This window comes from Canis aureus, chromosome 6 (assembly GCF_053574225.1).
Source record: "Canis aureus isolate CA01 chromosome 6, VMU_Caureus_v.1.0, whole genome shotgun sequence".
NCBI classification, from domain to species: Eukaryota; Metazoa; Chordata; class Mammalia; order Carnivora; family Canidae; genus Canis; species Canis aureus.
The window spans coordinates 38,210,204-38,231,401 of NC_135616.1; the positions used below are offsets into that span (position 1 = coordinate 38,210,204).

Here is a 21,198-nt window from a genome sequence, read left to right on the forward strand (position 1 = left end):
GCTGTGCCATTTTACATTCTTGTCAGCAATGCCCAGGGTTCCAGTTTCTTTGCATACTCAACACTTGTGATTTTGTTTTTTGTTTGTTTTTGGTAATAGCCATCCTACTGGGTGTGAAGTGGTATTGTGGCAGTTGACTCACATTTCCATAACAAATAGAGATGTGGAGCATTTTTTTATGTGCTTCTTTTTTTTTTTATTTATTTTATTTTTTTTTATTTATGATAGTCACAGAGAGAGAGAGAGGCAGAGACACAGGCAGAGGGAGAAGCAGGCTCCATGCACCGGGAGCCCGACGTGGGATTCGATCCCGGGTCTCCAGGATCGCGCCCTGGGCCAAAGGCAGGCGCCAAACCGCTGCGCCACCCAGGGATCCCTTTTTATGTGCTTCTGTGCATTTGTGTATCTTCCTTGCAGAAATGTCTGTTCAAGAAGAAAGTTCTTTGTCCTGTGAACCCAACCCTGTCCTCTGGGGTAACCGGAGACAAGTCTGCTGGTCTACTGTTTGGAAGTCCTCTGGGATGGCCAAAGTACCTGCGTCTGCTTGGGTTTCTCTTCCCAGGCTGTTGTCCAGGATGGCCTCTGGGCTCCTTCCCTGTCTGGCTACCGTCCTCTGAACTTGGTCTCATTTGTGGAAGGTGGTGGAGCTGCAGCCACCTGGCCTGCACAGGGCACAGTCTCTGATTCTTGAGCTTCTGTGCCTTGCTGGAGTGACAGTGAACACTTGGACAGGACACTTAGCTGCTTCTCCTATAAGCAGCTGATGTGTTTGAGACCCTATCCTGTCCATGTGTGGTTTTGGTGGGTCTTCAAAGCCAGTGGTAAATATGCCCAAGAGAGAAACCAGTTGTTCCTCCACTGCTGAGGGCGGAGCCAGAGGCACTTTGGTGGCTGAAGCAAGTGATTGGGGAGCACTTCTGGAGAGTGAGGTTCAGTGTGTTTTACAGACAGTAGCAGTTCCTTGATGTTTGGGGCATCAGTGGGCTTCCCAACCCCCAGGACCTGAAGATGCAGGCTGCCACTGCCTCCCTGCCTCAGTGTGGAGGTGGTGATCCCTGGGGGACACGGAGGTTGTGGGGAGCACACTGGCCCTAGGAGTCCAGTTGTATAGCCTCTCAGAGCCTTAGCCCTGTCATGTGTGAAGTGGGGATGCTCCCAGTCTTGCTCCCTTTGGAGAGTTTATTTTTAAAACCAGATCTGGCCATTTTTATTGAAGAAGTACTTTACCTGATTGACTTTTCACATATGTCCTGGTGCACCTCTGTCAGACTCCCCTGGGTGGGGGCCAGCCAGTGTGTGCACTCTGCAGTATCTTCCACACGTGTTGCCCCTGGCATCCTGGGTGCAGCGTGGGCTGACGTGCGGAGGGCTCTCCTCCAGGGACTCTGGGCTGGGCATGTGCTGTCCCCTTTCCCTGACACACTGGAGGCTAGAGGTGATTAACTCCAGTGACTTTTGTGTCCCCCACCAAGGGCAGCTGCCACGATGGACAGTATTGAGACCTTGCAAAGTTTTTATAAGCGCAAAGAGAAAACATCCTCCAGAAAGTGATGCATACGCAGTTGGAGGAATTGGCAGTTGCGATGTGGTGTTGGTTGGTTCCTGAGCTGACAGGAAGGGGGCTGTGGGTACCCCAGGATCCCTACCCTGGATACTGGCCTACAGCTGCTAGTGGAAAGGGCATGTGTGCGTGTGATGTTTCCCCGAGTGTGGTGTTGGCATGTTGTGGGGCACATGGAGACAGTAGGAAAAGCTTCATGGAGGAGGTTTTTGTGTCGTGTGGTAGAGGGTGTGTGGGAGTGTCCCCGGAGAGAAGGAGATTATAGGCTGGCTGTATGTCAGGTGGGAAGGGGGCTTTGGGTGAGGCTGGAGAATAGGTGTGAGAGTGGCAGGGCAGGTGCAGGCAGACCTTGGAAAGTCCACCTGAGGGTCGGGTAGAGGGTGGCAGGTGGAGGGAACATGGGGGCTGCTCCCCGAGCCATACTGCTTGCGTTGGGGGGCACTCCAGCCAGTAGGGCCCAGTCACCCCTGACGGCACCTGCAGCCATGACGCATGGAGCTGTGCCCCCGACATCTGGCCGGAAGGAGGGGTCCCTGGGCAGGCAGCCAGTCAGCCCTGCTCACCATGGGAGGGTGTTCTCCACACTTCTCCCGCAGCTCTGACACAGTGATGTTGAATGAGCCTCGGGCCCCCAGGGCCCCTCTGCAAAGAGAGCGTGGGGGCAGGGTACCTGGGAAGCCCATGAGGACAGCGGGTTATGTCTCTCTGCTTGCAAACCCCATGACCCCCTCAAGGGCGGCTCCCCAGTGCTCAGGAAACACGTAGCACCAAGGGGCCTCAGGGTGCCCTGAGCTCAGACCCTCTGCCCCCTCCTTCTGTCTCTGGGGGAAGAGCCCCTGGGCACGCATTTCTGGAGAGACTGTGCCCCCTGCGCTCAGCTAACCTAATGGGCTCTCTCTCTCCTCACACCCAGGCCCTCGCTCCCCACCCTCCCTCGGGCCTGAACCCGGCCTGGCCCCACATGTGCACGCACTTCCAGCCTGGCCTGCCTCGCACTTCCAGCCTGGCCTGCCTCGTGTGCGCGTGTGCGCGTGTATACACACACACACACACTCTCTCTCTCTCTCTCTCTCTCTCTCTCTCTCTCTCTCTCGGCCCGGGGGCCACAGTCGCCCGTGTACCAGGCTGCCCAGCTCGCATGTCCTGGACCCTGGGATTCCGTCATCTTGGGCACCATATAAGATTGCCAACTTAAAATTTTGCTAAGTAAGGACATAAACAGTTAGGTAAAAAGTAGCTATTCCCTTTACGGTTATGGTCATTCCCTATGCGAGGGGAAGGAGGCCTGGAGGAGGTCATTCCCTATGCGAGGGGAAGGAGGCCGTGTGGGTGTCCTGCTGCTTCTGGGCAGTTTTCCCCTCAGCCCCCAACCAGCGGACTTCTGTGCAGACCACCCCAGGGTGCTTGGGGCAGGACGGAGGTGACTGACTCCCCAGGAGACTGGCAGCTCCTCCCTGCGGGTTTGGTGTTTTGCACGAAGGGAGGAGCAGTGATTGACTTTCTGGTGGGTGATTTGCAAGTGTGAAGCAGCAAATGAGCCTGGAGGGGGAGACCCTGCAGGAAGCTGCCTGGCCCCCTGCCTGGTCCTGCACTGGGTCCCTCCTTCCTGTCCTCTCATCTCTCTGCCACCACCCTTGGCCTCCTTTTCTTTTTTTCCTGCTTTTTATTCTTGGCTCACTCCTCTTTCCCTCTCTGTGCTCCTGCCCCTGAGCTCTACCCTTAATTGTTCATGATACGCAATTTAAACACACCTGGTTAGAAAAATATGTTTTCTAAAAAAATAAAAATAAATAAAATAAAATAAAATAAAATAAAATAAAATAAAATAAAAAGAAAAATATGTTTTCTGTTCTCTGTCCAACGCCCCCCCCCAATATTTTTTTTACTTATATTGGGATATAATCAACATATAACATCATGTTAGTTTCAGGTATACAACTTAATGATTTGATGTTTGTTTATGTTGCTGAGTGGTGATCGATTACATTGTCTGCTCAGCATTTGTTGCTTCACATGGTCACAAATTTCTTTTTTAAAGATTTTATTTATATATTCATGAAAAACACAGAGAGAGAGGCAGAGACACAGGCAGAGGGAGAAGCAGGCTCCATGCAGGGAGCCCGATGTGGGACTCAATTCCTGAACCAGGATCACGCCCTGAGCCAAAGGCAGATGCTCAACTGCTGAGCCACCCAGATGTCCCACAAATTTCTTTTTCTTCTGATGAAAACTTTTAAGGTCCACTCTTTTAGCAATTTTCAAATATGCAATGCAGGGGGATCCCTGGGTGGCTCAGTGGTTTGGCACCTGTCTTCGGCCCAGGACGTGATCCTGGAGTCCCAGGATCGAGTCTCACATTGGGCTCCTGGCGTGGAGCCTGCTTCTCCCTCTGCCTGTGTCCCTGCCTCTCTCTCTCTCTCTCTCTCTCTCTCTCTCTGTGTGTGTGTGTGTGTGTGTGTGTCCCATGAATAAATGAATATAATATTTAAAAACACACAAATATGCAATGCAGTATTATTAACTGTGGTCATCATGCTGGGCATCTCATCCCTGGGCTTGTGATGTTCTGTGTTCCTAATTTTGAGAGTCAGATCAGTGTTTAAGCAAATATTGTGTGCCAGGCAGGTGCTACTTTCAGCATATGTATGTCTGAGAGGAAGCCATCCGCCCTGCTCGGAAATGAAGAAACAATGTCTAGGAGAGGTTCAGTGTCGTGAACAAGATTACTTATCTGTCACAAAGGCCTCTGTCATCTTTTATATTCGATTTCTCCATTCTAAGACCCAAGGAAGTGAACTCAAACCAATCTTCAAGTTGATAGAAATGAGTTTCTTGTTTTAAAAACTCATGTGGGAGGGATGCATGGGTGACTCAGTGGTTGAGTGTCTGCTTTGGGCTCAGGGCATGATCCTAGAGGCCTGGGATTAAGTCCTACATCAGGCTTCCTGAATGGAGCCTGCTTCTCCCTCTGCCTATGTCTCTGCCTCTCTCTCTCTGTCTCTCATGAATAAATAAATAAAATCTTAAAAAAAAAAACTCATGTGGGAAAAAAATACTTCACATGTGCTCTTTCAATCTTTTTTTAAAAAGATTTTATTTATTTATTTATTTTTTATTTATTTGAGAGAGTGTGTGAGCAGAGGGAGGAGCAGAGGGAGAAGCAGACTCCCCACTGAGCAGGGAGCCCCACACAGGACTCCATCCCAGGACCCAGGACTCATGACCTGAGCTGAAGGCAGATGCTTCACTGACAGAGCCACCCAGGGGCCCCATTATCTCTCTCTCTCTCTCTCTCTCTTTTTAAGATTTTATTTATTTATTCATGAGAAACACAGAGAGAGAGAGAGGCAGAGGGCGAAGCAGGCTCCATGCAGGGAGCCTGATGCAGGACTCGATAATGGATCCCGGGATCATGCTCTGAGCCAAAGGCAGATGCTCAACCGCTGAGCCACCTAGGCGTCCTGGCACCATTGTCTCTTATCATTCACTCATTTTGTTATGAATATGAAAGTATGTCCTCTAATCTTGGAAACATTCATGGAAGGAAGATATACAGTAGCAACTACAGTTAATGTTTCTATTAGTCTTTTCTAAGTAGTTTTCCATAACTGAAATTTTACTGACTACACAGTTTTTCAGAAAGATGATTTAAAAAGTAAAAAAAAAAAAAAAAAAGCAAGAGGGTATGTGGCACTAATGAAGGTTGGGTGCAGCTGTCCACCAGGAGTGACCATAGATAGCCATTGGATCCAGGATTTCCCGAACTCAGCTGTGTTCAGTGTCATCTGTTCAGGTCATTTGGGACCTATGGCCTCAGCATCTTGGGATGGACCAGGCATCAGGGGTCTTTAAAGGCTCTCCAAATCCAGGGAGATGTTTTAGGAAGAAGAGGAAACTCGTCTGTTTTCTACCTCAGCTCCTACTTTTTTCCTAAAGATAAGGAATGTTCAATCTGGAGATTTTTTTGATTTAAAAAAATATATTTATTAATGAGAGATACAGAGAGAGAGAGGGAGGTAGAGACACAGGCAGAGGGAGAAGCAGGCTCCATGCAGGGAGCCCGACGTGGGACTCGATCCTGGGTCTCCAGGATCAGACCCTGGGCTGAAGGCAGTGCTAAACCGCTGAGCCACCAGGGCTGCCCTGGAGATGTGTTTTTTTTTTTTTTTTTTTTTTGAGATGGTTTTAAAATAAGCAAACAAACAAAAAAAGTCCAAGGGTGCCTGGATGGCACAGTCAGATAAGCATTCAACTCTTCATTTCAGCTCAGGTCATTATCTCAGGGTTGTGAGGTCGTTGGGCTTTGCGCTCAGCGCAGAGTCTGCTGGAGTTCTCCTTCTACCCCTCCCTCCTTCCCTCCATCTCTTTCTCAAATAAATAAATAAATCTTAAAAAAAAAAAAGTTCATTTTTAGAGCCAGAAAGATTTGCCACTTGTTTCTTACAAAACTTTCGGCAAGTTATTAAACCTCCTGGTGCCTCAGTTTCCCCATCTGTAAAGTGGGGGAAAATAATGATACTTCCTCACAATTTTGTTGTGGAGACCAAACAAATTGATTTACGTGAAGTGGGGAGATTGGCACATAGTAAGTGCTCAATGAATGTGGGAGTTAGAAATATAAAATACTTTTGCCTGAACAGAAAAAAACATGTGTTCCCTGACTTTGATCACGCCTTTCTGAGCCTCGTGTCTTTGTAAAACTGAAAGAGGCGTGCCCGCTTCCCAGGGCACCCCAGGGGTGGGCCGTCGACAGAAGCACGGGCAGGTGAGACCTGGAGCAGGTGTGCCGAGACCGCACACAGTGTGGGTGACGTGTTACTTGTGGTAACAAGTACTTCCCCGAGCCCCGCATTCTTTTCTGTGAAATGGAAATGATGATTATTTGTAACAATACAAAAGTTGTTTACGTTCATCTCTGGGGACCAACTGGTCTGAATCTAGTGTCCTCGTGGTCATTCAGGGAGTTTTGAAAGAGTCTTGTTATGTAAGAGTTATTATGCATTAGAAAAATTGTATTCATTCTGGGTTATTTGAGATAAAATCCCCACTTTACACCCAGAAATCTAAGCCGCAGCAGTGAAACATCCTTCTCCGGACGACATGCCATGTGGGGCATTGGAGCTGAGGGGGGAGAGTAGACAGCAGCCCCGTGTAGGGCTGCCCCTGACCTTCATCGTGCCTATACTCTCTTGCTGCTCCTTCCATCACCCCACTGAGCCTGCGCTGGGTTGGGCGAGTAGCAACGAATGGAGACGGGCCTTCCCGTTTACCCCGGACTGACTGTGGGCTGACGTGCTGTGTGGTTGGGACGTTGGGGCTCTGTGTCCTCTATACCAAGGGAGGTGCGCAGGCCCTGGGGTCTGCTACAGGGCTGCTTGTGTGTGCTTGCCTCTGTCCTGGGGACGGCACTGTCCTGCTGGAGGTTCTCTCCTGGGAGGGGCAGGGTCACCTGGTCTTCTGTCCCCTTATTGTCCTCCTGCTTCAGGGAGGCTCCACATCTTTGTGTAAACCATTTCTGTGGTATTTTAAATTTCTTGATGGAAAAATGATAGACTGAAAAGAAAATATTTTAAAATCCAGTGCATTCCACCCATTGCCTGTCACAGTTCAGCTCCTGGTCCCCTGGGCCTGCGTTGGCCTCAGAGCTGGCCTCGCCTTCCTGCTCTTGCTTGGATGCTTGACCTGCTGCTGCTGGGGTGGGGGTGCGGGGGAGGGGCTTGCGGTTTCTGCAGAAATACAGAAATACTGTTCCCAGGAGGGGAGGGGCCTGCATGAGTGCCCGAACCACATGCCTTCTCAGGCCAAGCCTATCAAACCCACCCAGAGGGATGAGAACTTGTTTAAATATTTTTTATTGCAAAAACAGTAGTAGAAGAATATTAAGATGTTAATAGTGCTTATATCTGGTGATGTGTCCTTGTGTTTTTTTCCTCTTGTGTGTGAACATGTTATGATGTATAATATCATACAGGATAAATTATGATATAAATACTATTCTTTAGGGACTTTGGGTCAGATTAAGCCTTTCCTTGTCTTGGGTTTTTCATACAACATTATATTCTCAATATATTTCTAATTTATCTAATTTTAAATATTTTATTTATTTTTTTATTTGCGAGAACGTGAGTAGGGGAACAGGCAGAGGGAGAGGGAGAGAGAATCTCCAGCAGGCTCCATGCTGAACAGAGTCCGACATGGGGCTCCATCTCACCACTCTGAGATCACGACCTGAGCGGAACCCAAGAGTGGGACCCTCAACCAACTGGGCTACCCAGGGACCCCTTTTCTAATTTATTTTTAAAAACTATTGCAACATAGGGGTATAACCTCATTTATAAAACTGATCCTTTAGGGTTGGCTATCTGGTTGTCTAACCTCAGGCTCGTTTAAATAACTTGGCAATGAGCTTTTCTCTGCTTCTGAAGCCCATCAGGGTCCATGAATCATTCATTAATAGAGACTCTCCCCCCACAGAATCCAGGAGCCCTGCAGCCGAGACTGAGCTGCCCCACTCCACTCAGGTGAGCTCCCGCCCTTGTCAGGGGTCAGGTATCAGCATCTAGGGGTGGGGGAGGTGGGCTGGCCCTAGATCCCAGCTCTGCCACGTACTGGACACGTGGCTGTGGCGTTGCCCACCCTCTTCAAGCCCCTGTGAACTAGGGTAAGAGCCGTCATCCCGGGCCTGTTGTGGCCCCTGTGGCATGTGGAGTGGTGCTGGCCTGGCTCACGGCTGCCGTCTCATCTCTGACTGGTGGGTGCCATGGATTACCTAGCCTGTGGCTCAGATTCAGTTTATCCGAGCCTTTCCTCTATGGCTCCTGGTGTCATAATTTTCTGGAAAGAGGATTACCTCTGAAGCTGCTTAATAGGTCTTTGTGTAATCCAGTTTCCCATCCAACTGTGTGTCCTCCTGTAGTCCTCAATTCCCTAAGGACCAGCTAAGCTGGGAGGCTCAGCTCTCCCTGGAGCTTGATGGCCCAGGGAAGCAACCTAGGCCTTGCACCTTACTCATACCTGCCGCAGGGCTGTGCAGCCCCCAGCAGAAGTGGCTCCGAGGGACACTTGTGCTGTGTGGCCAGAGGACTCCTGACCAAGCCCGGGTATGGGGATGGCTGCTGGCTGAGGACCGGCCCAGCCGTGCTCTGCCCTGAGCCTTGCACCTGCAATCTTGTTCAATCATTATGCTAACTGAGGTGCAAAGCCAGGATGGCTGTGCCTGGGAGGGAGGAAAACACTCCTACATGGGTTACAAAGTCTGTTCAAGGTCACAGAGCCAATAAGTGTTGGGTCCAGGATTCTAGTCTGTGGTTTTCCCAGGAGATGGGGCACCTGTACCCTGGTGTGGGACCTGGGGAATGGTGCTGTTGTAGCCAGTCTGTCGGGAAGCTTTTCTGGAGAAGGTGCTGTGCCCCAAGCTCATGCTGGAGAGGTAGATGGGAAGAAATCCCACCTTGAGTAGATAGGGTGTAGATACAGATAACACACAGAGTGGTCGAGATGTTGAGGCAAGAAGCCAGAAATGGAGAGGTCGCTGAGATAGAAAGCTTGCTTCAGAGTGGGTGCCGAGCTGGGGCTGAAGGTGGAATCTGCAGACACCAACTTACCGGGGGAATCTCTCTTTTAGGCACCGACCACTAATGAAGACAATAAAAATAATATTTCTAAAGATATTGCAAATGCAACCAGCCTCCCAGGTAAGGACTGGGTGTTTTTTTCCAGTGGTCTCAGGGACACAAAAGTCTTCTCCGCAGAAAACCCCTTTCTTACTTGGAAATGTTGCCAGGAGGCCAGTCTGTAGGAGACAAGGAGCATTGGCAGAAATGTTCTGTTACTACTCTGGATGTTCAAGTCTGATGTTGTTAGTGGAAATATGTTAGAGGGAACCATGAGAAGGGTGGCCCAGAACACAAATACATGTGCCACAAACAATATTGCCAGAGTCTGAAATGGAAGCCGTGTTGGGGGATACCATTACTTGGGGGCACACCTGATTTCAGCGCTTAGCTTTCCTACACCTACAAGACCAGCAAAGCATCAAGAAAAATCAGGGGTCCTATATGTGTGGGATTCCCAGAGCTCCGACTCCGGAGCTTCAGCCCTGGAGCAGCTTCCTCTGACAGCTCTTGGCTTTCTGAGGAAGCCCTTGGCTCACCACCCTTCCCTGGGCAGATTTCTGGCCCCACCTGATGTCCATGCTGCACTGTCCCAGTTGTGAGCCTTGGCAGAGCACGCTAGGTAGCACCTGCTAACAGACTGAGGTTCAGATCTGCTCAGCAACCCCGCACCCCTGATCTCCAGGGTCTGCTCTGAGGTCAGGCTCAAAGAGGGCAGCCAGGGAGATGGGCCAAAACAGAGGCCTAGATAGAGCAAGGTGGACTTTAGAGACCTCAGGGGGTGTGTCCCCCTAGAGGGTATGGGGAGGTGGAAGCAAGGGCGCAGCTCCAGGGCTGCTGTAGGGGAGGGGCCCTCGGGGGGCTGAGCTCATCCAGCCCCGTCTCCGTAGAGGCCATCTGTGGGCTGATGACTCCCAAATTCATGACCCAGATTCATGTATGCAGCCGTCTGGTTGATGTGTGCACTTGGTATCGTGCTCGCTGGAAATCTGAAACAGCACCTCATGCCTCCTCTCCTTTCTCATGTCTTCCTCATCCTGGTGATTGGCAGCTCATTCTCTGGGTTGCAGAAGCTGGGGGTCAGCAGGCCCTGTTATTCCCCAGACACATCTGGGAGCTACCACTTCTCACCACCTCCCCCACCAGTTCCTGGGCCCTCCTCTATGGCCTCTCCTCCTGCAGGACGTTAGCAGCTACCTACTGGTCTCTTGGCTTTTCCTGTTAACACCCAGCAGATGCTTTTCCCACCAGCAGCCAAAGTGACTGAAACCACAAATCCAAGCTCTGCTCTCTGTGGGGTCAGAGCTTTAGACTTTGCCTACCGCATTCTCCCTGTCACTCACTCTGCCTTCCTTGCTCTACCTCAGGGCCTTTGCACATACTGCATGCTCTTCCTCCAACCTCCAGTTGGCCAGGTGCTTTGTACATCCAGGTCTCTGCTTAGACACTCCCTTGTCAGGGAGTCCTGTCCTGGCCACACTGTCTGACAGAGCCCCCCGTCACTCTCTTCTTCCCATGCTTTACTTTTCATCATTGCCCTGTCATTACTGAGGTAATATTTCATGTTCATTTGTTTGTCTCTCCCTTGATTAGAATGTAAGATCCAGGGGGGCACCTGGGTGGGTCAGTGGATAAAGCATCCAAGTCTTGGTCTCAGCCTAGATATGGATCTCAGAGTCATGAGTTCAAGCCCCACATAAGGTTCCACACTGTGCATGGAGCCTACTTAAAAAAAAAAAAAAAAAAGTAAGCTCCTTGAAGGCAGGAGTTTTCTGTCATCCTGTATCCCCAAGGCTTAGACATTGGAACAAATTCTGACACATGGTGGTAACTAGTCCATAAGTATTTGTTGAAGGGAGAAAGGAACAAATACCGAAGATGGTGAAGTATCCGTCAATGAGGAAGCCAATCCCACGGCCTCTGTTAAACCACTGTCTCTGCCAAGAGATGCAGGCTATGATGGGAGAAAGCTGTCCTTGCAGCCTGGGCCCAGTCTGGACTTCTGAAAGCTACATCCAGTGGGCCCTGGAAGTGGTGACTGTCAGGTGGCACCAGCATCCGCAGTGGATGCCACGTGGGCAGACGAGCTAGAATCCTGAGCCCTCGAGCCTGCAAGTGTGTGCAGTGCTGGCAAGGGAGCATGATGGCCTCTCTGGAGTGGCCGGTGTGCCACCCAGAGCCTCTCTGTCAGCTGTGGGAAAGGCCTCTCCATGGATGGACATGGCTGCTTGTGAAGCCAATTGTTCCTTCGTCTATTTGGTGATATTTGTGGAGAGCCTGCTTTGCACTGGGCTCCATGTGAGCAGCTAGGAGCATTAGAGCAGAAAAGACACAGGGGGTCCCGGCTTTCAGGGAATTCACTCCTGGGGCTTGAGCACTGAGTGGGGTGACCAAGAAGGCACGATGTCCTGTGGAGGAAACTTGATGTAACCTGTCTGAACTCTGATGGCATCCTTGGTGGAGCTGCTGTCGATGAAGTCTGTGAAGCCCTGGTGTCCTGCACCCCCTGTGCCCTGTGGGGACAGGCTGGATGCCGCCAGAAAGGCTGCTCTGACAAGTGGCTCTGAGCTTCAGGTGTCTCTCCTGTCATGTGGTGGGAGCCTGAGGTCAGATTTGCGGGGGGCCAGCTCCTCCCATGGCCTGTTGGTCCACAGAGCCAATTCCTCCTCTAGGGCTGACATTCCTTTGAGGCAGCTGAGTGGTTTTCTCTTCCTCTTCCTTCTGCTCCTTCTCCTCCTCCTTGTCTTCTTTCTTCTAGTGCAAGATTCTTCTTCAGCACCGCTGCCCACCTTCCTGGTGGCCGGAGGAAGCCTGGCCTTCGGGACACTCCTGTGCGTCGGCATTGTCCTCAGGTAAGTGAGGTCCTGGCGGTGGCCAGGGGTGGCCTTCTGCCCCTTATCTGGCTGGTGTGACCTGATTTGGATTCTGTTTTAGAGGAGGAACTGACAAGATTGGATGACAGATTAGATGAGGAGAAGGAAAGATGGGGGAACGTCCAGGGTGACCCTCAAGACTCTGGCCTCGGCAATTGTATAGATGGCAGTGTTGTTACTATCTCGGAGATGCTGGGTGCAGGGGAGACCATCAGGTAGGGCAGTGATTCTAGTTTGGGACCATGGAGGTCAAGGTGCCTGTGAACACCGCAGGCAGATGTGTTTGTAGACAATTCTGATCCCTGCCAGTGTGGGAGGTGGGGTGGGGAGGATGCTGTGATGGGCCCCCTGGAATTCGGATGTTGAAAAATTGTGCAGACCCAGAGGGGCCAGAAAGCCTGCTTGACAGACCTAGAGGGGGAGGGCGTGTGTCCCATATGGAGGGAGCTCCTTAAGCTTGAGGGGCTGTAGGTGATAAGACCTCACCTATCCTCCAAAAGTCATAGACCAGAGTGGTGGCAGGGCCACATGAGAAGCACCATGAAAGTCTGAGTGCCTGGCAAGTCTGAGTGCCTGGCCAGACCCCCTGGGAATATTCTGTATCTCAAAACCAGCTGACCTAGAGGGGCCCTGTCAGTGCTCAGTCCTGCTGAAGGTGGAGAGACACTTGGGCTGCATTGGTGCTGTGCCCACGTCTCCATCTCTCCAGCTGGGCACCATTGGTTTGGTCACTATTCCCTAGCTTGCAGACTCAGCCAACAGTATTCCTCCTATGTGGGCAGTAAGGAACCTTCCAGAGTTCATGATTGGAGCACAGGAACGAGCAATTTTGCACATGCTGAAGATCTGGGGAGGTTAGGTTGGGTCTTGGCTCAGATGGCAGCTCACAGCGACAATTGCCTGAGTGCAGGAGGAACTTCAGACTTGTCCCTCCTTCTCTTGCCTCATGCGTGGCTTTCAGGGGTTCTCACCAGTGACTGTGAGGGGAGGTTTTGGGGTGTCTGGGAAGGGAGGGTTAGATTTCCACATACATGGGATCCCCATGGAGACTCTGAGCCACAGCTTTGCCACTCAAGTTATCTGGGTTGGAAGATTGGCAAGGTGACATCTCAAACTGTGTCCAGGGTTGTGTCCACTCTGTTGTCCCAGTGTAGTGGTGAGCAAGCTGTCTGAGGGTGTACAGAAGATAAGCCTCCAAGTGTGTGGAGGTTGGTCCTTGGAGGGGCTGAGTGCTTGCGGTCTCGTACACCTCTGGACCAGAGGGGGGCTGTGCTGGCATTCTGGGGTCTTCCTCCTGCCTTTGGAGGGATTCGTGGTCCCCCTTCCAGCACCTACTTCTATGTTGTTTCTCTTTCTTGTCTGGGCTTCCAAGGACCTTTCTTATAAGCCACCACAGACCCTATAGAGTAACTGTCAGGGTTTCCACTTGGCAGATGAGGAGATGGGAGCTGGAAGAGCCGAGGTCATGACAGCTGGTGCCGAGAAAGCCAAGACCCCAGCCCAAAGCTCATGCTCTTTGGATAGGGCCTTACAGGTCAGGTAGTCCAATTCTTTAATTTGACAGATGAGGAAAAGCTTTGAGAGGTGAGATGACTCGCCCAAGGACACAAGCTTATTACTAGTGGAGCCAGGACTAGAACCCATGTCCCAAGAGTTCCTGCCCACCAGACTAACGGCCGTCAGCTAAGAGAGGTGCCCAGCTAGTCCCTTCCATCCTGTGTTGGCCAGTGGCTTCCTTAACAAGCAGCGCCATCTTGGTGTGCTCTGAACCATCGAAAGAGAAGCTTTAGGTTGGGAACCGACCCTGTTTTTCATAAACATTTGTTTGCTAATCTGCTGATGGTGCTTGGACACCAGCCGGTTGCTACACAACCAGAGCCCCTGGAGGCACAGATGGGGCAGGTGCCGCGTGTTGACAGTGTTCAGTGATTTGTTTGCTAGCCTGGTGGCTTCCCGTTTTCCCAAAGCCCACATGTCGAAAGGTATATAAACCTGGGGAAACTGGGAATTCGGAAGAGCCTCAGTGACCACTGGAATGGCCACACTGCAACACGCAGGATATGACATCCTGCCAGTCCGTTTTATCTATGTAATACGTTTATTTTGTATATCAAGCAAAGCATAGTATTTCCTAAGTATTTTCCCACAATTACTAGTGATAATTAAAAGACACTTATATGTGTCTGAAAACAGGTGTGGCATCTTCTGAAGCAGTGTTGTGACTCCAGGTGGGGGTGTAGTTCTCCTGCACCACGCCCTGTGCCCCGCCAGGGCCCTTTCTGTGGTTTATGCTATGAGGCACTGAGAAATAGGGTCTTCAAAGCCGAGAATTGGTTTTCTGTGTATTTATCTGGAATGGACCTGCACTTTAGTGAGGACTTCCTGCGGGCGTGCCTGTTTAAATCACTGTGAATTAACTATGTGCCTCATTCTAGTATTTGAAAACCAGCTACGCCCCCACCTCTAGGGTGGGGGCACAGGCTGCTCCTGGTGCCGCAGATGTGGCTGTGAACGGGCAGCTCTCTATGTCACTTCTCACTAGGTCTTGGTTTCTACCTGTGACTTGTTTAGAAGTGATGGTTGTTATGTTTTTAAAATTTTGTTTTGGCTGCAGAATGTTTTCTTTAAGCAAAACATTGTGAAGCGCAATATGTAAGATAGAGGAAGAGGCTGAGGTGTGAAGTCTGGCAGCAGGGTCCCACCCTCCCTCGTCCCTGGCCCACCAGTCCCCTTCCCAGGCCAGAGCAGAGCCAGCTGTGGACACCCCCAGGCTGGCTGCTACCAAAGTCCCTTTGAGCTTAGTGATTTTTATTTTTTATTATTTTTTTAAGATTTTATTTATTTATTTGAGAGAGAACATGACCAGGGGGAGAGGGAAAGGGAGACGGAGAAGCAGACTCTTCGATAAGCAGCGAGCCTGACACAGGGCTCGACCCCAGGACCCTGAGATCACGACCTGAGCTGAAGGCAGAAGCTTCACCCACTAAGCCACCCAGGCGCCCCTGACCTTAGTGATTTTTCAAAATCATCTTATTCACTCAAACTATTTCAGAAGAAGCAAAGCTCATTTTTCTCAGTTATACATCCAGTTACTTGCTTTGGAAAAAAAGAGGTCAGACACTGCTTTCCCTGTGGGTTAGCTAATGTCAACAGAGACTTCATTGTGGTATATGCTGATTTGATAAATAGTGACAAACAGGGGCACCCGGGGGGCTCAGTGGTTGAGTGTCTGCCTTTGGGTCAGGTCATGATCCTGGGGTTCTGGGATCGAGTCCCACATCGGGTTCTCTGCATGGAGCCTGCTTTACCCTCTGCCTATGTCTCTGGCTCTATCTCTCTGTGTCTCTCATGAATAAATAAATAAAATCTTAAAAAAAAATAGTGACAAATAAAAGAAAAACATCATGAATTATCCAAAGACTGTTAATTTTTAACATGCAAATGTGATCAGAATCTTGCAAACACACAGAAAAGTACACACATCCCCGAGCTTGCACGAAGTGAACACACCCTTGCAGGTTGAATCCAGATGAAGAATTTTTTAGGTTCAGGTGAGTTTCCTGAGGCTCTTTCCTTGGCCCAGTGTCTTGTTTTTATGTAGCTGTGATTATTTTGCATCTAGAACTCTCAGTCCTGCCTTTTAAATTTAGTGTCAATTATAACATAAGCATTTTTTTTCGCATTATCTCATTTCTTTGTAACCCTCACCTTAGCTGCAGGCGCCGTTAAGCGGATGTACCCAGGCCTCTCAGCCAACCTCCTATTGGTGGTGGTTTCGCTCTCACAGACAACTCTGTGCTAAACATCTTTGTGCATAAAGCTTTTCCCGCGGCTCTGGAACTTCCTTAGGCTCTGTTCCCAGAAGTGGATTCCTGGGCCAGAGGGTCTGAGAGTGCCCCCTGCCCTCAGTCTATACTGGGGTCCCGAGGGAGGGTGTTAACCCCCAGGACCCTGCCCAGCGGAGCTGTGGGAAGCGCCCCTGCTGTACTCTCTGCCAGGTGGGGAGCCCTCGGCCCCATTCTGCACGTTGTTTATTCCATTTGGATAATGGGCTGGGAGCCAACTATCAATGATTTATCGTCAGCACGACAGGAATAGCCTGTTGATATAAAAAGAAACCCAAGGAAAACCCCCAAAACTTGTTTTTGGCCTTGGCTTCCCTCCTGCCTCCAAGCCCTTCCTGGAGAAGGGACTGGGGGAGCGTCTGGGCCTGCGTGGGAGTTGGTGGTGACAGTGGGAGGCAGGGCGAGGGGTGCTTCCCCAGCGCAGGCCTGACACATCTCAGGAGATGACTGTCGCCAGCTAATGGTTCTCTGGTCGGCAGAGTGACTTGTCTTGGTTCCTGAGCCCTGACTGAGGGCTCAGAGCCGAGCAGGGCAAGGAAGCTGTGATCAGAGAGATGTTTATCTCCTTCCTGTGTCACATCCACTTTCCTGCCAGATGACTCACTCGTGCCCCAGGGGTGCCCACGCGGGGTGGCAGGAGTGGGCCGAGTGCTGGGGGACTGGGAGCAGGAGGGGGGGCAGCCCTTCCTGCTGCTGCTGTGCCCTGCCCACCTCAGCCCAGCTGAGAGGCCTGAGTTCCTTCCGCGCTAAAAGAATATGTGCTCTTTTTTAAGCGAATGGATTTGGGGCCAGTGATGTGGGCCTGTGGGCCTGTGGGCCTGTGGGCAGCCTCTGGTATAGGACCGACCAAGTCCCCAGGGCTATAGAAGGACACTTATGGCCATGCGAGCCTCAGTTTCCCCATCTCTAAGTCGGACCATGATACCCCTGGTTCCTCAGGGTATTGTGTAACCAACCTCCCAGTGACGGAATAAATTGTTGTAACTCTTGAGCCAAAAGCCGGGAGTGCCAGGCCACCAGAGCAGGTCTGTCATGGGGGAACTAAACATGTGTATGATTTGTGTTTGTGTGTCCCTGTGAAGGTTCAAGAAGACGTGGAAGCTGCATGCCCTGAAGGAAGGCAAGGCCAGCGTGCACCCGCCGTATTCTCTGGGACAGCTGGTCCCTGAGAGGCCCAAGCCCACCCCGGTTCGTGTGCCCCTCATCTCCCCACCAGTGTCCCCCAGCAGCCTTGGGTCTGACAACACCTCGAGGCACAGCCACCCGGATGCCAGGGGCCCACAGAGCCCCTACGACATCAGCAATACAGACTACTTCTTCCCCAGATAGCTGGCTGGGTGGCGCCTGGCCAGCAGGGCGCCAGACCTGCTGAGCTGTGTGAACAATGAAGCACAAACCAACTCATCTCAGGGGCGTGGGGCCTGGAGCTCTGCCTGTGCAGGAGGGCCTCGTGCAAGGTGCTTCACTTCTTGAAACAGGTTTGCTTGCTGCCTCTGTTCAGAAGGAAGAGGTGATTGAGTCTTGGAACCCTCCTTTCCCAAGTGCCTAAAGGAGCTGGAGTCCCTGCCGGTGCCCAGAGGGGGCAGGACACTCAGGTGGGCAGAGCCGGGTGGTTGCGGAGGCACAAGCTGCAGCCTACAGCAGGTGGCAGGTTTCCTGCTGAGACGCCCCTGGCAGCTCCCGGCACAGCCTCACCTCCCAGCTTGTCTGTGGAACCTCTGCTTTCACGATTCAGTCTTTCCAGGTCTGAGGATGGGAGAAGCACCTGCCTTCTTCCCCACACCTGGAATCAGCACAGAGTTATCGCTGAGAATCTCAGGGCCTGTGGGTTTGGCATGCAGTTGTGATTAGTTCCTCATTAGCATTTTGCTGAATGTGAATGGTGACCCAGGCACTTGCTGAATCCGGAAGCAGGTGCACTAGTCTACTTCCCCTCTTGGGATCCCAGGACTTCAGGAGGAGGGACCAAGAGGAAGAGGGTCATGGGGACAGGCCTCCCTGTTCCCAGGGAGGAGAGCTGGCTGCAGGGGGCTTCTGCCTTGGGGGTCCAGGCCTGCGGCTGCTGTACTCCTGCTGCCACGACTTTGTTTTCAGTTGAGCCGAAGAAACAAGGGAAGATGATGTTAATGTGAAAAGACAAAAAGATCCTGGCAAGAATGCATTTTAACTTGCTTTAAAAAAAAAAGAAAGAAAGAAAGAAACACCTGTTGTTTTATGTTGAGAGAGTGGGAGAGCCTGTGCTCACTGTCAATGTATGAATAACTTGGGGGGAAAAACTTAGTAACCTTTTTAGCACAAAACAGTCAAGTGAAAAGGGAGAAAACACAGTTTTCCTTTTAAAGCAGAGAGTCTGGTTTCATTCTACATCTTGTTTTTGTCTTAAAAAACATAGTGAAACATGAAAACATAGTGTGTGTCTTCTGTAACCTGGGGGCACGCTGTTCCCATCCTGGCAGCTGTGAACACGGCATCCAGCGTCCACCCCTGAGCCCCAGGTTGTCCAAGGCCTTGTCACACCATCCTCTCCCTTGGGGTTATCCTCTTACGTGACTCCTCAATTTGCTTCAGGTTGGGTAGGATTAGGGCACTGACCGAGTATGTCACCATGTGTGTTGCTGTGGTGGGGTGGCTACTCACACTTGTGAGTGTGGCCTTGCCAATTCAGGGATGTGTGTGGTCACCGCACGGGATGTCCCAGAGTGAAGCGGTGACTAAAGTCAGCCTTGTGACCACCTAAGAAGTCACCAGACCACAGACTTTTCTAGTAGCCTGTCTTTTTGGAGAAACAAGCACAGTGGTGCACAGGTGGCGACAGGTGGCGACAGGAGGAGGAGAGCCATGCTTTATTGACTATTTGCTGGGTCCCATCGGTTGTGTGCTCTGGCGCCACGGCCGGGCGGTTCTGTGTGTGACTTTGGGTCCTGATGCTGCCAGAAGTGAGGCAGGTGTTTGTTGTTGTTTTTCTCTAAAGTTTGAGAACAGCAAAAATGCTGTTAAAGAGAAACACACAAATGAGACTGTGCACGAGAAGCCTCTTCTTTTCCAAGAGTGCCACCAGAGCCAGGCCCCAGGGGTGGCGGAAGATGAAACAGATAGCGCAGGCGCTGCTCTGATCTCCTGTTGTTACTTTCATTATTATTGTAATGAAACTGCCTTTTTTTTTTTTTTTTTAAGTATTGGAGAGGGTGTTTTCCCTTTATTTCTTTATAAGCTAGTGAAAATGAAGGAAAAGTATTTTTCTCTGGATTGTAGGTCATGCTCAGTGTGCTCAAGTGCACCTGCTGGGCTTTGCGCTGGAATCTCGAAACCCTGTCAGTGAGCATGCCTCAACCGACCTCCCCCATGTCCTACAGGGCACCTGTTTCCCTCGAGAGGGGTGTTACTCACCTGACCCCTGTACCACAGCCAGACCTGAGATGACAGCTCTTCTTGCTGGGTGAGAAAAGTTGAAAATATGCTGGGTCAAGGTCTCAACTAATGTGGTCAGTAATTCTTGTAGCATTAATGGAAATGTTTCTGAAACTTCAAGTGGGTAGCATTGAATAGACCTACAAAGCTTTTGGTAACTCTGAGAGCTCTTTGCTCTGACGAGGTCTTGACCTTGAGGTCTGTGTGCCAGGCTCTGGGCTCACAGAACCTCTGCCAGTCCCCTGCTATCCCAGGGGCAGGATACCGTGATGAGGTGTGGCAGCTGCCACTGGAACCATGTTGGGAGCCTCCCGCTGGTGAGAAGAGCCGTGTGGGGCAGGCTTGACGTGGTCATGGTATGTCTGTGGGTTTCCTGCAGAATGTTTAGGAATATCTTGCCCAGCTGAGCTATATCCCCTCATCAAAGGTACTGAAGGTTGACCCACTTGGGGAAGAGTCTGACATCCAGTTTCAGGTAGAGTTGGTGAGAAATGTGCCTTCATTTGGAGAAGCAGGGGCAATGGGTGGCCCTTCCGAGGTCATGCCAGCTCTCCCATGTGGCAGTTGGCAGCGGGGCTATTGCTGGAAGGCAGGCCAGCTGGCTCAGGCTCTGTGCCAGACACCCCTGTGCATCCTCTGCAGGTTCTGCTAGCGTTGTGTCCTTGGGGTGGCCTGGGGGCAGTGCCAGGGAGTTTCTATGACAACCTTACTGATTATTAAGGAATGCTGCCAGTTTTATGAACATATGCTCAAATGAATGTCTGCTTTAGGAAGAGGATTGGAACAGCACGTTAGCAAGGCTGTTAATTAGCAGAGAAACTGTGTTTGGATGGGTATCACACATCTGTTAAATATAATACCTCAACTTTACCTTTTTTTTAAAGAAAAATAATAGTTTTAATTTTTAAAATTTTTTTTACCTAACTACCTGAAAGCAAATACCAAAGGCTGATGTCTGTATATGGGGCAAAGGGTCAGTATAATGTTTTTCAATATTTTTCTCTTTTTATCAGCTATTTTGCATTCAAAGTGAAAATTGTACATGTTTGAAATAAATAATTTCTAAAAATATGCTTGAGATGTAATTATGGTTTGGGGCCCTGTGTTGTTTAGGGGAAAGACTTGCCTGCTTAGAGAGGGAAGGGTTGGAGAAACACAGCGTCAAGCTCAGGACCACGTGGGGAGCCCCCCCCCCGCCCCCGGCAGGATTGAGCTACCTCTAAAAAGAGATAGTTTCAAGAAATGAGCAATTTCTCGAAAGACTTGAATTATAAAAATGTTTCCCAAAATGAATCGTGGGGTTTCTGGAAGGGCGTGGATACTGCTGCCATGTTTATCATTGTGGCCCTGCGATGGGCGTGTCAGGGAGGAAGGGAGGGCAGTTATTCATCAAAAAACTATTTGTTGTATGGGGGTGGGGGGCATGTGAATGGTGTCACAAAGGCAACCCCACCCTCCCGATCATCAGCCAAACGTGTCCCCTCTGGAAAAGGGTCTTTGGCAGGAAAGACCCAGGGCACGGCCACCCCACATCTTCCAAACAGAGGAGAGCCATCGTGTGGGTGCTCCATGGACCAGGGGTGTCATGCCAACGGCTCTGGGCTGGGCAGCCGAGGACTGATGTGAGTTGGGCTGGCAGTCCGAGGCCCAGGATGAGCTGCGGGCCACATCTCCTTGAGGTTGGCCTCCGTTCAGCCTGAAGTGTGGCAGGAAGCAGATGTCCCCCCCGGGTGGCCACTGTGGGCCGTGCCAGTGTGGGAGCGGGCCGGAAACAGAAGGAGGTGCATCTCTCTCCAGTGTCACCATCAGGGTGACATGGTCCTGAGGCTCCTTCCACCAGAACTGGGGGGTGCTGTGAGTGAGTGATTCCTGGAGGTGGCAAAGGGCCACCAGCTATG

The 21,198-nt window shown here is 50.9% G+C and overlaps 1 protein-coding gene across 7 annotated transcripts in view; it reads left to right on the forward strand.

The window, feature by feature from the left end:
- The window catches only part of IL6R (interleukin 6 receptor), a 42,444-nt gene extending 22,073 nt beyond the window's left edge, over nucleotides 1-20,371 (forward strand). For 3 of the 7 annotated variants that reach the window (XM_077900836.1, XM_077900838.1, XM_077900839.1), the window contains 4 exons: nucleotides 8,036-8,082; nucleotides 9,186-9,255; nucleotides 11,933-12,026; nucleotides 16,975-20,371. In XM_077900836.1, coding sequence (XP_077756962.1) covers nucleotides 8,036-8,082; nucleotides 9,186-9,255; nucleotides 11,933-12,026; nucleotides 16,975-17,221 — 458 coding nt within the window. In that variant the 3' untranslated portion in view covers nucleotides 17,222-20,371. Of the gene's footprint in view, nucleotides 1-228; nucleotides 5,284-8,035; nucleotides 8,083-9,185; nucleotides 9,256-10,633; nucleotides 10,637-11,637; nucleotides 11,731-11,932; nucleotides 12,027-16,974 lie in introns of those variants that run through there. The other 4 variants (XM_077900842.1, XR_013381565.1, XM_077900837.1 and 1 more) reach the window with 4 other exon arrangements.
- The last annotated feature ends 827 nt before the right edge of the window (nucleotides 20,372-21,198 follow it).